We start from the raw sequence: 14,030 nt of genomic DNA, 5'->3' as shown, positions 1-14,030 counted from the left end.
TTTAGAATTCCTAGAATTTTACAGTTTCTTCAGGATGGTTTGGATAAAGGTTTGTCTGCAAGTTCCTTGAAGGGACAAATCTCTGCTCTTTCGGTTTTATTTCACAGAAAGATTGCTAAACTTCCTGATATTCACTGTTTTGTACAGGCTTTAGTTCATATTAAGCCTGTCATTAAATCAATTTCTCCTCCTTGGAGTCTCAATTTGGTTTTGAAGGCGTTACAGGCTCCTCCATTTGAGCCTATGCATTTTTTGGACATTAAACTACTTTCTTGGAAAGTGTTGTTCTTTTTGGCTATCTCTTCTGCTAGAAGAGTTTCTGAGCTATCTGCTCTATCTTGTGAATCTCCTTTTCTGATTTCTTTCATGTAATTAGCAAAAGTCCATGAGCTAGTGACGTATGGGATATACATTCCTACCAGGAGGGGCAAAGTTTCCCGAACCTCAAAATGCCTATAAATACACCCCTCACCACACCCACAAATCAGTTTTTACAAACTTTGCCTCCCATGGAGGTGGTGAAGTAAGTTTGTGCTAGATTCTTCGTTGATATGCGCTTCGCAGCAGGCTGGAGCCCGGTTTTCCTCTGTGTGCAGTGAATGTCAGAGGGATGTGAAGAGAGTATTGCCTATTTGAATTCGATGATCTCCTTCTACGGGGTCTATTTCATAGGTTCTCTGTTATCGGTCGTAGAGATTCATCTCTTACCTCCCTTTTCAGATCGACGATATACTCTTATACACCATTACCTCTACTGATTCTCGTTTCAGTACTGGTTTGGCTTTCTACTACATGTAGGCTCGCGGGGGCTGAAAATGCTTCATTTTATTGCGTCATTCTTGGCGCAAAAATTTTCTTTGTCATTTCCGGCGTCATACTTGTCGCCGGAAGTTGCGTAATTTTTTTTGACGTTTTTGCGCCAAAAATGTCGGCGTCACCGGATGTGGCGTCATTTTTGGCGCTTAAAGCATTTAGGCGCCAAATAATGTGGGCGTCTTTTTTTGGCGCTAAAAAATATGGGCGTCATTATTGTCTCCACATTATTTAAGTTCCTTTGTTTATTTGCTTCTGCTTGCTAGAAGCTTGTTCATTGGCATTTTTTCCCATTCCTGAAACTGTCTTTTAAGGAATTTGATCAATTTTGCTTTATATGTTGTTTTTTCTATTACATATTGCAAGATGTCTCAGATTGACCCTGATTCAGAAGATACTTCTGGAAAATTGCTGCCTGATGCTGGATCTGCTAAAGTTAAGTGTATTTGTTGTAAACTTGTGGTAACTGTTCCTCCAGCTGTTGTTTGTAATGAATGTCATGACAAACTTGTTAATGCAGATAATATTTCCTTTAGTAATGTTCCATTACCTGTTGCTGTTCCATCAACATCTAATATTCAGGGTGTTCCTGTTAACATAAGAGATTTTGTTTCTAAATCTATTAAGAAGGCTATGTCTGTTATTCCTCCTTCTAGTAAACGTAAAAGGTCTTTTAAAACTTCTCATTTTTCAGATGAATTTTTAAATGAACATCATCATTCTGATTCTGATAATGATTCTTCTGGTTCAGAGGATTCTGTTTCAGAGGTTGATACTGATAAATCCTCATATTTATTTAAAATGGAATTTATTCGTTCTTTACTTAAAGAAGTCTTAATTGCATTAGAAATAGAGGAATCTGGTCCTCTTTATACTAAATCTAAACGTTTGAATACGGTTTTTAAACCTCCTGTAGTTATTCCAGAGGTTTTTCCTGTCCCTGATGCTATTTCTGAAGTAATTTCCAGGGAATGGAATAATGTGGGTAATTCATTTACTCCTTCTAAACGGTTTAAGCAATTATATCCTGTGCCATCTGACAGATTAGAATTTTGGGACAAAATCCCTAAGGTTGATGGGGCTATCTCTACTCTTGCTAAACGTACTACTATTCCTATGGCAGATAGTACTTCCTTTAAGGATCCTTTAGATAGGAAAATTGAATCCTTTCTAAGAAAAGCTTACTTATGTTCAGGTAATCTTCTTTCACCTGCTATATCTTTAGCGGATGTTGCTGCAGCTTCAACTTTCTGGTTGGAAGCTTTAGCACAACAAGTAACAGATCATAATACTCATAGCATTGTTAATCTTCTTCAACATGCTAATAATTTTATTTGTGATGCCATCTTTGATATCATTAGGGTTGATGTCAGGTATATGTCTTTAGCTATTTTAGCTAGAAGAGCTTTATGGCTTAAAACTTGGAATGCTGATATGTCTTCTAAGTCAACTTTGCTTTCCCTTTCTTTCCAGGGTAATAAATTGTTTGGTTCACAGTTGGATTCTATTATTTCAACTGTTACTGGGGGGAAAAGGAACTTTTTTACCACAGGATAAAAAATCTAAAGGTAAATTTAGGTCTGCTAATCGTTTTCGTTCCTTTCGTCACAATAAGGAACAAAAGCCTGATCCTTCCCCTACAGGAGCGGTATCAGTTTGGAAACCATCTCCAGTCTGGAATAAATCCAAGCCTTTTAGAAAGCCAAAGCCAGCTCCCAAGTCCACATGAAGGTGCGGCCTTCATTCCAGCCCAGCTGGTAGGGGGCAGATTACGATTTTTCAAAGAGATTTGGATCAATTCGATTCACAATCTTTGGATTCAGAACATTGTTTTACAAGGGTACAGAATAGGCTTCAAGATAAGGCCTCCTGCAAGAAGATTTTTTCTTTCCCGTGTCCCAATAAATCCAGTGAAGGCTCAAGCATTTCTGAAATGTGTTTCAGATCTAGAGTTGGCTGGAGTAATTATGCCAGTTCCAGTTCTGGAACAGGGGCTGGGGTTTTACTCAAATCTCTTCATTGTACCAAAGAAGGAGAATTCCTTCCGACCAGTTTTGGATTTAAAAATATTGAATCGTTATGTAAGGATACCAACATTCAAAATGGTAACTATAAGGACTATTCTGCCTTTTGTTCAGCAAGGGCATTATATGTCCACAATAGATTTACAAGATGCATATCTGCATATTCCGATTCATTCAGATCACTATCAGTTTCTTAGATTCTCTTTCCTAGACAAGCATTACCAGTTTGTGGCTCTGCCGTTTGGCCTAGCAACAGCTCCAAGGATTTTTACAAAGGTTCTTGGTGCCCTTCTATCTGTAATCAGAGAACAGGGTATTGTGGTATTTCCTTATTTGGACGATATCTTGGTACTTGCTCAGTCTTCACATTTAGCAGAATCTCATACAAATCGACTTGTATCGTTTCTTCGAAAACCTGGTTGGAGGATCAATTTACCAAAGAGTTAGTTGATTCCTCAGACAAGGGTAACCTTTTTAGGTTTCCAGATAGATTCAGTGTCCATGTCTCTGTCCCTGACGGACAAGAGACGTCTGAAATTGGTTTCAGCTTGTCGAAACCTTCAGTCTCAATCATTCCCTTCGGTAGCCTTATGCATGGAAATGCTAGGTCTTATGACTGCTGCATCGGACGCGATCCCCTTTGCTCGTTTTCACATGCGACCTCTTCAGCTCTGTATGCTGAACCAGTGGTGCAGGGATTATACAAAGATATCTCAATTAATATCTTTAAAACCGATTGTAAGACACTCTCTGACATGGTGGACAGACCACCATCGTTTAGTTCAGGGGGCTTCTTTTGTTCTTCCAACCTGGACTGTGATCTCAACAGATGCAAGTCTGACAGGTTGGGGAGCTGTATGGGGGTCTCTGACAGCACAAGTGGTTTGGGAATCTCAGGAGGCGAGATTACCAATCAACATTTTGGAACTCCGTGCAATTTTCAGAGCTCTTCAGTCGTGGCCTCTTCTAAAGAGAGAATCGTTCATTTGTTTCCAGACGGACAATGTCACAACCGTGGCATATGTCAATCATCAAGGAGGGACTCAGTCCTCTGGCGATGAAAGAAGTATCTCGAATACTTGTATGGGCGGAATCCAGCTCCTGTCTAATTTCTGCGGTTCATATCCCAGGTATAGACAATTGGGAAGCGGATTATCTCAGTCGCCAAACGTTACATCCGGGCGAATGGTCTCTTCACCCAGAGGTATTTCTTCAGATTGTTCAAATGTGGGGTCTTCCAGAAATAGATCTGATGGCTTCTCATCTAAACAAGAAGCTTCCCAGGTATCTGTCCAGATCCAGGGATCCTCAGGCGGAGGCAGTGGATGCATTGTCACTTCCTTGGAAGTAACATCCTGCTTATATCTTTCCGCCTCTAGTTCTTCTTCCAAGAGTGATTTCCAAAATTCTAAAGGAGCGTTCGTTTGTTCTGCTGGTGGCTCCAGCATGGCCTCACAGGTTTTGGTATGCGGATCTTGTTCGGATGGCTACTTGCCAACCGTGGACTCTTCCGTTAAGACCAGACCTTCTATCGCAAGGTCCTTTTTTCCATCAGGATCTCAAATCCTTAAATTTGAAGGTATGGAGATTGAACACTTGATTCTCAGTCATAGAGGTTTCTCTGACTCCGTAATTAATACTATGTTACAGGCTCGTAAATCTGTATCTAGGAGGATATATTATCGAGTCTGGAAGACTTACATTTCTTGGTGTTCTTCTCGTCATTTTTCATGGCATTCTTTTAGAATTCCTAGAATTTTACAGTTTCTTCAGGATGGTTTGGATAAGGGTTTGTCTGCAAGTTCCTTGAAAAGACAAATCTCTGCTCTTTCTGTTCTTTTTCACAGAAAGATTGCTAGTCTTCCTGATATTCATGGTTTTGTACAGGCTTTGGTTCATATAAAACCTGTTATTAAGTCAATTTCTCCTCCTTGGAGTTTGAATTTGGTTCTGGGGGCTCTTCAAGCTCCTCCGTTTGAACCTATGCATTCGCTGGATATTAAATTACTTTCTTGGAAAGTTTTGTTTCTTTTGGCCATCTCTTCTGCTAGAAGAGTTTCTGAATTATCTGCTCTTTCTTGTGAGTCTCCTTTTCTGATTTTTCATCAGGATAAGGCGGTGTTGCGAACTTCTTTTAAATTTTTACCTAAGGTTGTGAATTCTAACAACATTAGTAGAGAAATTGTGGTTCTTTCATTGTCTCCTAATCCTCAGAACTCTAAGGAAAGATCGTTGCATTCTTTGGATGTAGTTAGAGCTTTGAAATATTATGTTGAAGCTACTAAAGATTTCAGAAAGACTTCTAGTCTATTTGTTATCTTTTCTTTTTCCAGGAAAGGTCAGAAGGCTTCTGCCATTTCTTTGGCATCTTGGTTAAAGTCTTTGATTCATCATGCTTATGTTGAGTCGGGTAGAACTCCGCCTCAAAGGATTTCAGCTCATTCGACTAGGTCAGTCTCTACTTCCTGGGCATTTAAGAATGAAGCTTCGGTTGATCAGATTTGCAAAGCAGCAACTTGGTCTTCTTTGCATACTTTTACAAAATTCTACCATTTTGATGTGTTTTCTTCTTCTGAAGCAGTTTTTGGTAGAAAAGTACTTCAGGCAGCTGTTTCAGTTTGATTCTTCTGCTTATAATTTCAGTTTTTTTCATTATAAGATTTAATCTTTGTTTTGGGTGTGGATTATTTTTCAACGGAATTGGCTGTCTTTATTTTATCCCTCCCTCTCTAGTGACTCTTGCGTGGAAGATCCACATCTTGGGTATTTATTATCCCATACGTCACTAGCTCATGGACTCTTGCTAATTACATGAAAGAAAACATAATTTATTTAAGAACTTACCTGATAAATTCATTTCTTTCATATTAGCAAGAGTCCATGAGGCCCGCCCTTTTTTGTGGTGGTTATGATTTTTTTGTATAAAGCACAATTATTCCAATTCCTTATTTTTTATGCTTTTCGCACTTTTTTCTTATCACCCCACTTCTTGGCCATTCGTTAAACTGATTTGTGGGTGTGGTGAGGCGTGTATTTATAGGCATTTTGAGGTTTGGGAAACTTTGCCCCTCCTGGTAGGAATGTATATCCCATACGTCACTAGCTCATGGACTCTTGCTAATATGAAAGAAATGAATTTATCAGGTAAGTTCTTACATAAATTATGTTTTTTCATCAGGATAAGGCGGTTTTGCTGACTTCTTTTGTGAATTCTAACAACATTAGTAGAAAAAATTGTTGTCCCTTCCTTGTGTCCTAATTCAAAGAATTCTTTGGAAAGATCCTTACATTCTTTGGATGTTTTGTTAAGAGCTTTGAAATATTATGTTGAAGCTACTAAAAATTTCAGAAAGACTTCTAGTCTATTTGTTTTATTTTCTGGTCCTAGGAAAGGTCAGAAAGTTTCTACTATTTCCTTGGCTTCTTGGTTAAAGATTTTGATTCGTCAAGCTTATTTGGAGTCGGGACAGGCCCCGCCTCAGAGAATTACAGCTCATTCTACTAGATCAGTCTCCACATCGTGGGCTTTTAAGGATGAAGCTTCAGTTGATCAGATTTGCAAAGCAGCAACTTGGTCTTCTTTGCATACATTTACTAAATTCTACCGTTTTGATGTGTTTGCTTCTTCGGAAGCAGTTTTTGGTAGAAAAGTACTTCAGGCAGCTGTTTCAGTTTGATTCTTCTGCTGATGTTTTAAGTTTTTCTTATCATTAAAGAATAAACTTATTATTTGGGTTGTGGATTATTTTTTCAGCGGAAAATGGCTGTACAGTATTTTATTTTTATCCCTCTCTTTCTAGTGACTCTTGCGTGGAGTTCCACATCTTGGGTATTTGATATCCCATACGTCACTAGCTCATGGACTCTTGCCAATTACATGAAAGAAAACATAATTTATGTAAGAACTTACCTGATAAATTCATTTCTTTCATATTGGCAAGAGTCCATGAGGCCCACCCTTTTTATGGTGGCTATGAGTTTTTGTATAAAGCACAATTATTTCCAAATTCCTTTGTTGATGCTTTTTACTCCTTTCTTTATCACCCCACTACTTGGCTATTCATTAAACTGAATTGTGGGTGTGGTGGGGGGTGTATTTATAGGCATTTTTTTTAGGTTTGGGAAACTTTGCCCCTCCTGGTAGGATTGTATATCCCATACGTCACTAGCTCATGGACTCTTGCCAATATGAAAGAAATGAATTTATCAGGTAATTTCTTACATAAATTATGTTTTCCTTGTGGCTGAAGAGTATAATTAGCTTAGCCTATGAAACTGCTGGACAGCAGCCTCCTGAGAGAGTCACGGCTCATGCTACGAGGGCTGTTTCCTCTTCCTGGGCATTCAAAAATGAAGCTTCTGTGGAACAGATTTGCAAGGCACTTTTTCCAAGTTCTATAAATTTGATACTTTTGCCTCGGCTGAGGCTTCCTTTGGGAGAGAGGTTCTTCAAGCAGTGGTGCCTTCCATTTAGGTTCCCTGTCTTGTCCCTCCCTAATCATCTGTGTCCTCTAGCTTGGGTATTGATTCCCAATAGTAATGAGATGATCCGTGGACTCACCGTGTCATTAGAAAGAAAACAACATTTATGCTTACCTGATAAATGTATTTATTTCTTGACACGGTGAGTCCACGGCCCGCCCTGTTTTTTAAGACTTTTTTTGTTGTATTTTAAACCTCAGACACCTCTGCACCTTGTTGCTTCCTTTCTCTCCCTTTACTTCGGTCGAATGACTGGGTCGGAGGGAAGGGAGGTGATATTTAACAGCTTTGCTTTGGTGCTCTTTGCTGCCTCCTGCTTTCCAGGAGGGATATTCCCAATAGTAATTAGATGATCCGTGGACTCACCGTGTCAAAGAAATACATTTATCAGGTAAGCATACATTTTGTTTTATGCTTACCAGATAAATTCTTTTCCTTCATGGCAGGGAGAGTTCACAACTTCATTCTTTACTGTTGGGAAATACAACACCTGGCCACCAGGTGGAGACAAAGACACCCCAGCCAAAGGCTTAAATATCCCTCCCTCTTCCCCTATGCCCCAGTCATTCTGCTGAGGGAACAAGGAAAAGTAGGAGAAACATCAGGGTATAAAGGTGCCAGAAGAAATATTTTAAAAAAAGTGAGTCGCCCATCAAAAAAAAAAAAGGAAGGAAAGGAATTTATCTGGTAAGCATAAATTGTTTTCTTTCCATAAGTCAGGGAGAGTCCAGGAATTCATTCCTTATTGTTGGGAAAACTATATCCAAGCTTCAGCGGACACTGAATGAATAACGTGAGGGAACAAAAAGAGGCGGACCCTATTTTGAGGGCACCACAGCCTGCAAAACTTTGCTCCCAAAAGCTGCTTCAACCGAAGCAAACACATCAAACTTGTAAAATTTAGAGAAGGTTTGTAAGGAGGACCAGGTAGCCGCCTTACAAATCTGATCCATAGAGGCTTTGTTCTTAAAAGCCAAGGAGGAAGCCACTTCTCTAGTGGAATGAGCCGTTATCCTCTCAGGAGGCTGTGGCCCCGCTGTCTCATAAGCTAAGCGGATGACACTCCTCAACCAGAAAGATAGGGAAGTCGTAGTAGCCTTCTGTCCCTTATGCTTCCGCGTATAGATGACAAAGAGGAAGATTGTCTGAATTCTTTAGTAGCCTGAAGATAGAACTTCAAGGCATGGACCACATCCAGATTGTGAACCAAGTGTTCCTTCACTGAAGGATTAGGACACAAGGAAGGAACAACAATTTCTTGATTAATGTTAGTCCGACACTACCTTAGGGAGGAACCCTAATTTAGTATGTAAAACCGCCTTATCAGCATGGAAAACAAGGTAAGGGGAGTCGCATTGTAAAGCAGAAATCTCAGATACTCTGCGCACAGAGGTAATAGCCAGCAAAAAAAGAACCTTCCAAGATAACAATTTAATGTCAACAGTATGCATAGGCTCAAACGGAGCCTGCTGCAAAACACTAAGAACAAGAATGAGGCTCCAAGGCGGAGCCCGAGATCTAAACACAGGTCTGATCCGTAGTCAGAGCCTTAACAAAGGACTGCACATCCGTATGCTCAGCCAATCTCTGCAGTAACACCGCCAGGGACGATATTCTGGCAACCTTAACCTTATGCTAGGAAAAGCCACACTCTTCACACCAGTACAAGTCCTCCACACTTTATGGTAGATACGATTAACTGGCTTACGAGCTTGAACCAATGTCGATAACACTCTCAGAGAACCCTCTCTTGGCTAAGCATGAGCGTTCAATCTCCACATACTCTAGATTTTGATGAACGAAGGGATCCTGAATCAACAGATCTCTGTGACAAGGTAACCTCCATTGAGATGATGACATCCCCACCAGATCTGCAAACCACGTCCTTCATGGCCATGATGGAGCAATCAGAATCACTGATGCTCGCTCCTGCTTTATTGCGAACCATCACACGAGGAAGAAGCAGTAATGGAGGAAAAAGATATGAGTCTGAACCTCCATGGTACTGATAGGGCATCTATCAATTCCGCCTGAGGATACCTCGTCCCGTACCTGGGTAGCTTGGTAATGAGGTGTGATGCCATGAGATCTATCTCCGGCGTCCCCCACTCGCTGCATATCTGTGCAAACACCTCAAGGTGGAGAGACCATTCCCCTGGGTGAAAGAATTGCCTGCTGACGAAGTCTGCTTCCCAGTTGTCCACACCCGGAATGTAAATTGCTTACATCGTACATCTGTGAGTCTCCGCCCACTCTAGTATCTGCGATGCATATCTCATCGCCAAGGAACTTCTCGTTCCCCCCTGATGGTTTATGTAGGCAACCAAAGTTATATGTTTGATTGGAATCTCATAAACTGGGACGAACCCAAAAGGGCCAAGCCTTTAAGGAATTGAAGATTGCCCGGAGTTCCAAAATATTGACCGGAAGGGAGGACGACTCCTGAGTCCACAGACATTGTGCCGCCTTGGCACCCCAAACTGCTCCCCAGCCGGAAAGGCTTGCGTCCATAGTCACAATCTCCCAGGACGGTCTCAAGAAGCATGTGCCTTGGGACAGAAGATCTGGACAGAGCCACCAAGAGAGCAAGTCTCTCGACAGGTTGTCCAGCACGATCTGTTGAGACAGATCTGAATGGTCGCCGTTCCATTGTCTCTGCATGCATAGTTGTAAGGGTCTGATATGGAATCTGGTAAAAGGAATGATGTCCATACAAGACACCATGTTTCCGATCACCTCCATACACTGAGCCACTGAGGGTCTTGAGGAGGCCTGGAGGGCAAGATATACCGAAGTTAGCTTGCAAAAATATTCTTGGAGCAGTAGCTAGGCCAATCGGAAGAGCTATGAACTGGAAGTGCTGGTCCAGAAAGGCAAACCTCAGGAACTGAAAATATTCCCTGTGTATCAGGACGTGAAGGTATGCATCCTTCAGGTCTATTGTGGTCATAATAAACTGTCCTTCCTGAACCAGAGGAAGGATTGACCGTATTGTCTCCATCTTGAAAGAGGGAACACTCAAACTTGTTTAGGCACTTTAGGTCCAGAATTAGACGAAAAGTTCCCTCCTCCTTTGGAACCACGAAAAGGTTTGAATAAAACCCCAAACCTCTTTCTGCTGTAGGTACCGGGACAATTATTCCAAGAGAGGAGAGATCCCGTACGCAACCTAAGGCGGCAGCCCTCTTTTCTGGTCCTGTAGACAGACTGGTGAGTAGGAATCTTCCCTTGGGTGGATGTGACTTGAATTGTATCCTTGAGTTACAACCTCCAGGACCCAAGGATCCTGTACATCCTGGAACTAAGCGTCTGAAAAAAGACAGTCTGCCCCCTTCTCGATCCGATTCCGGATCGGGGACCGCTCTTTCATGTCGATTTGTTCTCGGCCGGGCTAATTAGTCTGTTTGGACTTATTCCAGGACTGAGCCGGCTTCCAAGTACTCTTGGGCTGCTCGGACTTGGATGAGGATTGCTGTTGTCTAATTTTCGTTCTGACAAATCACAATTGCTGTCCCTTAGGCCGATTTCTTTTTATCCTGCGGTAGGAAGGCACCTTTCCCTCCGGTAGCCGTTGAAATAATGGAGTCCAACCCTGGACCGAATAATATCTTCCCCTTGAAAGGAAGAGAAAGGAGTCTTGATTTAGAAGTCATATCTGCAGACCAAGACTTCAACAAGAACGCCCGGCGGTCCAGGACGGCAAAGCCAGACGCCTTTGCATTTATTTGAATAACCTGTATATTCGCGTCAGATGAAGGAGTTAGCCATTCTCAGAGCCTTAGTTCTCTCCTGAATATCCTCGAGGGGAGTCTCCACCTCAATGAGCTCTGACTTTGTCGCACTAGTAGGTAGCTGCTCCAGCAACCGCGGCTACAACTGCCGCCGGTTGAAATAAAAACCCTGTATGTTGAAACATATTCCTCAGAAAGGTTTCCATTTCCTTATCCATAGGCTCTCTAAAAGAACAACTATCCTTCAGAGGGATAGTAGTACGCTTAGCCAGCGTAGAAATAGCGCCATCAACTTTAGGAATGGAGCCCCACAAATCTAATTGAGTCAGGGACCGAGAATAATTTTTTTAAAGTAAAGGAGGGGGAAAAAGAAGTTCCTATTCTTTCCCATTTGTTACTAATAATGTTTGCCATCTTAACTGGCACAGGGAATGTCAGAGGGACCTTCCTGTCTTCATAAACCCTGTCTAATTTAGGGATCTTAGGTTTCTCATGGAGTGTAGCCTCTGGAACCTCTAGTGTAGACAGAACCTCCTTTAATAAAAAAAAACGCAGATACTCGATTTTAAATCTAATGGAGGGTTCCTCCGCTGAAGGAGGTCCATAGCTAAGATATATTCACAGAAGGACAGACAAAAATTAAACGCTTTTATTAAAAAAAATGGCACCTTTTATAATTCCAATGCTGGGGCACTCACCACCTCCTAGACCCAGACAGCCAACAGTGAGAACGCTCTCCTTAGGAGTGATGTCCGCAGCAGGATCGTAGGAAATGAAGACCACACCCAGTCACGTGGAGCGTAGGACAGGACTTCCCCTGCTATGAAAAAGGCACTAAGCTATTATGAGCTGACAAACACTCAAAAACGAAAGTGAAACCTGTTTGATCCAAGCCAAAAGCATACAATGTATTTGATGGATAGCATAAGGTTAGATCTTTAGCAAAACTCCAATAGTTAAAGGGACAGTTTACCGAAAATAATTCTCCTTTTTAATTTGTTGTCAATGATCCATTTTACCTGACTGAGTGTATTCTATTCTTTACAATGAGCTCCTTTTAACCTTTTTTGTTATTTGAAATCACTGATTTAGCCTGCGATATCCCTAACTACATAGCATGTCAATAGCTTTCAGTATAAACACAGCCAGCAGAAGACATTGCACTCCCAGTGGGGGTTAGGAGAGATAAGTAATACAATGTTTATTTTGCATTGTATTGTGCTTTGGTCTACAGACAGATGTAAGATAAGGAAGACTGTACAGAAAGTGATAAAATGAGATTTGGGTTTACCTGCAAGCTAAGTCAATTTTAATGGGTTGTGGTTTCAAAGAACCAGCTATTTTATACACACAGACTTAAATAAAACATTTTTTTATACTCTGCAGCTGATATAACAAGTCGTTGGGAAAAAATACAGTACACTGTCCCTTTACTTTTTCTAGCAGGTGTTTGTTTTGAGATGGAAAAAAAACTGCCACCTGCAGGACCCATTTCGATTTTGACAGCTTGTTGCTCTTGGAACATTATTGATGCTATGTACAGCTGTATTGCAATGACCACAGTCATTAAGGCGAGTATGGCTTGGACCATAAAGCCAATAAAGTCGCACTCCGCATATTTACGTTGTTTAAGCCTCTTGACATTCAGGAACTGAAATATTTATTTTAAGAAAGCCCAAAAATTATTTAACGCTATGAGTTGGTTATATTAGCTTATTTCTTTACATAATTTGTTTTAACAGTATAAAGGAATGAATAAAACTTTTTTTTTTTTTTTAAAGTTCAAAATTAATTTTGTTTTATTTCCCTAAATAAATGTTTTTGTTTTTTTCCCCCTCTAGGCTCAGACTAATGCAATACCTATGAGTGAGAAGCGCAAAACTTCAAAACCAAAGGTATATATACATACACACACATACATATATTTATATATATATATATATATATATATATATATATATATATATATATATATATATATATATATATATATACACACACACACACACACACACACACACACACACACACACACACACACACACACGTAATCACTCTGCAGCCCGACCCACCAATAGTCACCTGCCTGGGTGCAATAATGTAATGCAATATTCGAAAGAGAGATTGCACTGACAGGACTTTTTTTTAAAATAGTTAATATATTTTAATGGAACGTTTTCGGGGATGTTATTCCCTTCATCAGCTGATGAAGGGGATAACATCCCGAAAACGTTCCATCAAAATATATGAACTATTTGAAAAAAAAGTCTCTCTCTCGTTCTCTCTCTCTCTCGTTCTCTCTCTCGTTCTCTCTCGTTCTCTCTCTCGTTCTCTTTCTCTCTCGTTCTCTCTCTTTCTCTCTCTCGTTCTCTTTCTCTCGTTCTCTTTCTCGTTCTCTTTCTCTCTCTCGTTCTCTTTCTCTCTCTCGTTCTCTTTCTCTCTCTCGTTCTCTTTCTCTCTCTCGTTCTCTTTCTCTCTCTCGTTCTCTTTCTCTCTCTCGTTCTCTTTCTCTCTCTCGTTCTCTTTCTCTCTCTCGTTCTCGTTCTCTCTCTCTCTCGTTCTCTTTCTCTCTCGTTCTCTTTCTCTCTCGTTCTCTCTCGTTCTCTCTCTCTCGTTCTCTATCTCTCGTTCTCTCTCTCTCGTTCTCTCTCTCTCGTTCTCTCTCTCTCGTTCTCGTTCTCTCTCTCTCGTTCTCTCTCTCTCTCTCTCTCTCGTTCTCTCTCTCTCTCTCTCTCTCTCGTTCTCTCTCTCGTTCTCTTTCTCTCTCGTTCTCTCTCGTTCTCTCTCTCTCTCGTTCTCTCTCTCTCTCGTTCTCTCTCTCTCGTTCTCGTTCTCTCGTTCTCGTTCTCTCTCTCTCGTTCTCGTTCTCTCTCTCGTTCTCTCTCTCGTTCTCGTTCTCTCTCTCTTGTTTTCGTTCTCTCTCTCTCGTTCTCTCTCTCTCGTTCTCTCTCTCTCGTTCTCTCTCTCTCGTTCTCGTTCT

General features: G+C 41.0%; 1 protein-coding gene across 1 annotated transcript in view; it reads left to right on the top strand.

Moving 5' to 3' along the window:
* LOC128649527 (anillin) overlaps nucleotides 1-14,030 on the top strand; it is a 474,010-nt gene that overhangs the window by 435,917 nt on the left and 24,063 nt on the right. The window contains exon 18 of the mRNA XM_053702862.1: nucleotides 12,892-12,945. Within this exon, the coding sequence (XP_053558837.1) occupies nucleotides 12,892-12,945 (54 nt within the window). The remainder of the gene's footprint in view (nucleotides 1-12,891; nucleotides 12,946-14,030) is intronic.

Source organism: Bombina bombina, chromosome 1, assembly GCF_027579735.1.
Source record: "Bombina bombina isolate aBomBom1 chromosome 1, aBomBom1.pri, whole genome shotgun sequence".
Lineage (NCBI taxonomy): Eukaryota > Metazoa > Chordata > Amphibia > Anura > Bombinatoridae > Bombina > Bombina bombina.
The sequence above is the reverse complement of the archived record's forward strand: the minus strand, read 5'-3'. Positions and strand labels throughout refer to the sequence as shown.